Below are 1,565 nucleotides of genomic sequence, written 5' to 3'. Positions count from 1 at the left end.
TCTCTCCTGTCCCAAACATGTCTTTATCATGTCTCTATCCTGTCCCCAACATGTCTTTATCATGTCTCTATCCTGTCCCCAGCATGTCTTTATCATGTCTCTATCCTGTCCTCAATTAGTCTTTATCATGTCTTTATCCAGTCCTCAACATGTCTTTATCATGTCTCTCTCCTGTCCCAAACATGTCATTATCATGTCTCTCTCCTGTCCCAAACTTGTCTTTATCATGTCTCTATCCTCTCCTCAATATGTCTTTATCATGTCTCTATCCTGTCTCCATCATGTCTTTATCATGCCTCCATCATGTCTCCATCATGTCTTTATCATGTCTCTATCCTGTCCCCGTCATGTCTTTATCATGTCTCTATCCTGTCCCCGTCATGTCTTTATCATCTCTCCATGTTTTTATTATGTCTTTGTCATGTCCCCATCATGTCTTTATCATGTCTCTATCCAGTCCTCAACATGTCTTTATCATGTCTCTATCCTGTCCCCAACATGTCTTTATCATATCCCCATCCATCATGTCTTTATCATGTCCCCATCATGTCTTTATCATGTCCCCATCATGTCTTTATCGTGTCCTTTTATGTCTCCATGTCCACATCAACATCAACTGGGTTTCATTAAAGCTTGAGGTAAACCCAGTCCTCTTTGTCTCTACAGCTCAGACATCACTTCAGTCAAAGTTTGGACATGTCCAGTGGGAGGACAGTTGGTACTTTGAAGGATATTAGAGATGCATTTAGAGAGCACATGGAGGTAGTTTGAGTGAGCACAGAGGACAGAGGACAGAGTGAGAACAGAGAGGACAGAACCTTGTCTGGTTCCTGTCAGTCTCGTCCTCACAGCTGGAGGTCTGGGGTCTCTGTGGGACTCTGTGGTCCGGTTCTGTTTGTGTGAAGTCATTACACAGCAGCAGGACACGGAGGTGAAATATTTCCCATCAGGCCTTGCTGCTGGGCGCTGTGATATCACAGCAGATCATCTGTCTGACAGACGTGACAGAGACACAAAGAGCCATGTTGTCTTCTAACGAGGACACTCAGCTGATGGCAGCAGMTGATTGGACGATGACGGAGCTCCGAGCTTATCAGCTGAGGACAGGCGTGTTGGTCTCCCATGATCCTTCAGGTGTTCTGGTCTMAGGTGGTCTGGTTTCAGGTGGTCTAACATACTCTTCATCCTGTGTCTGCAGGCTAAAGACAGTGATGATGATGAGGAGGTGGTCCAGGTCGACAGGGACCACTTCATGGACGAGTTCTTTGAACAGGTGAGACATGATGACACACAGGGTTGTTGTGGGTCTGAGTGGTCCTGTGAGTCTGACTGTGGTCCTGTGGGTCTGAGTGGTCCTGTGAGTCTGACTGTGGTCCTGTGGGTCTGAGTGGTCCTGTGAGTCTGACTGTGGTCCTGTGAGTCTGACTGTGGTCCTGTGGGTCTGAGTGGTCCTGTGAGTCTGAGTGGTCCTGTGGGTCTGAGTGGTCCTGTGGGTCTGACTGTGGTCCTGTGGGTCTGAGTGGTCCTGTGAGTCTGGGTCCAAATGTCCTGTCTCAGTGTGGACT

At 47.6% G+C, this 1,565-nt stretch overlaps 1 protein-coding gene across 1 annotated transcript in view; it reads left to right on the top strand.

The window, feature by feature from the left end:
• Nucleotides 1–1,198: 1,198 nt before the first annotated feature.
• The window catches only part of LOC106528078 (syntaxin-1B), a gene marked incomplete at its 5' end in the record, with an annotated part of 24,087 nt that continues 23,720 nt past the window's right edge, over nt 1,199–1,565 (top strand). Inside the window, 1 exon segment of the mRNA XM_014023151.1 lies at nt 1,199–1,273. Within this exon segment, the coding sequence (XP_013878605.1) occupies nt 1,199–1,273 (75 nt within the window).

This window comes from Austrofundulus limnaeus, unplaced genomic scaffold (genome assembly GCF_001266775.1).
Source record: "Austrofundulus limnaeus strain Quisiro unplaced genomic scaffold, Austrofundulus_limnaeus-1.0 Scaffold358, whole genome shotgun sequence".
Taxonomy (NCBI): Eukaryota; Metazoa; Chordata; class Actinopteri; order Cyprinodontiformes; family Rivulidae; genus Austrofundulus; species Austrofundulus limnaeus.
This window is presented reverse-complemented; position numbering and strand designations above follow the sequence as displayed.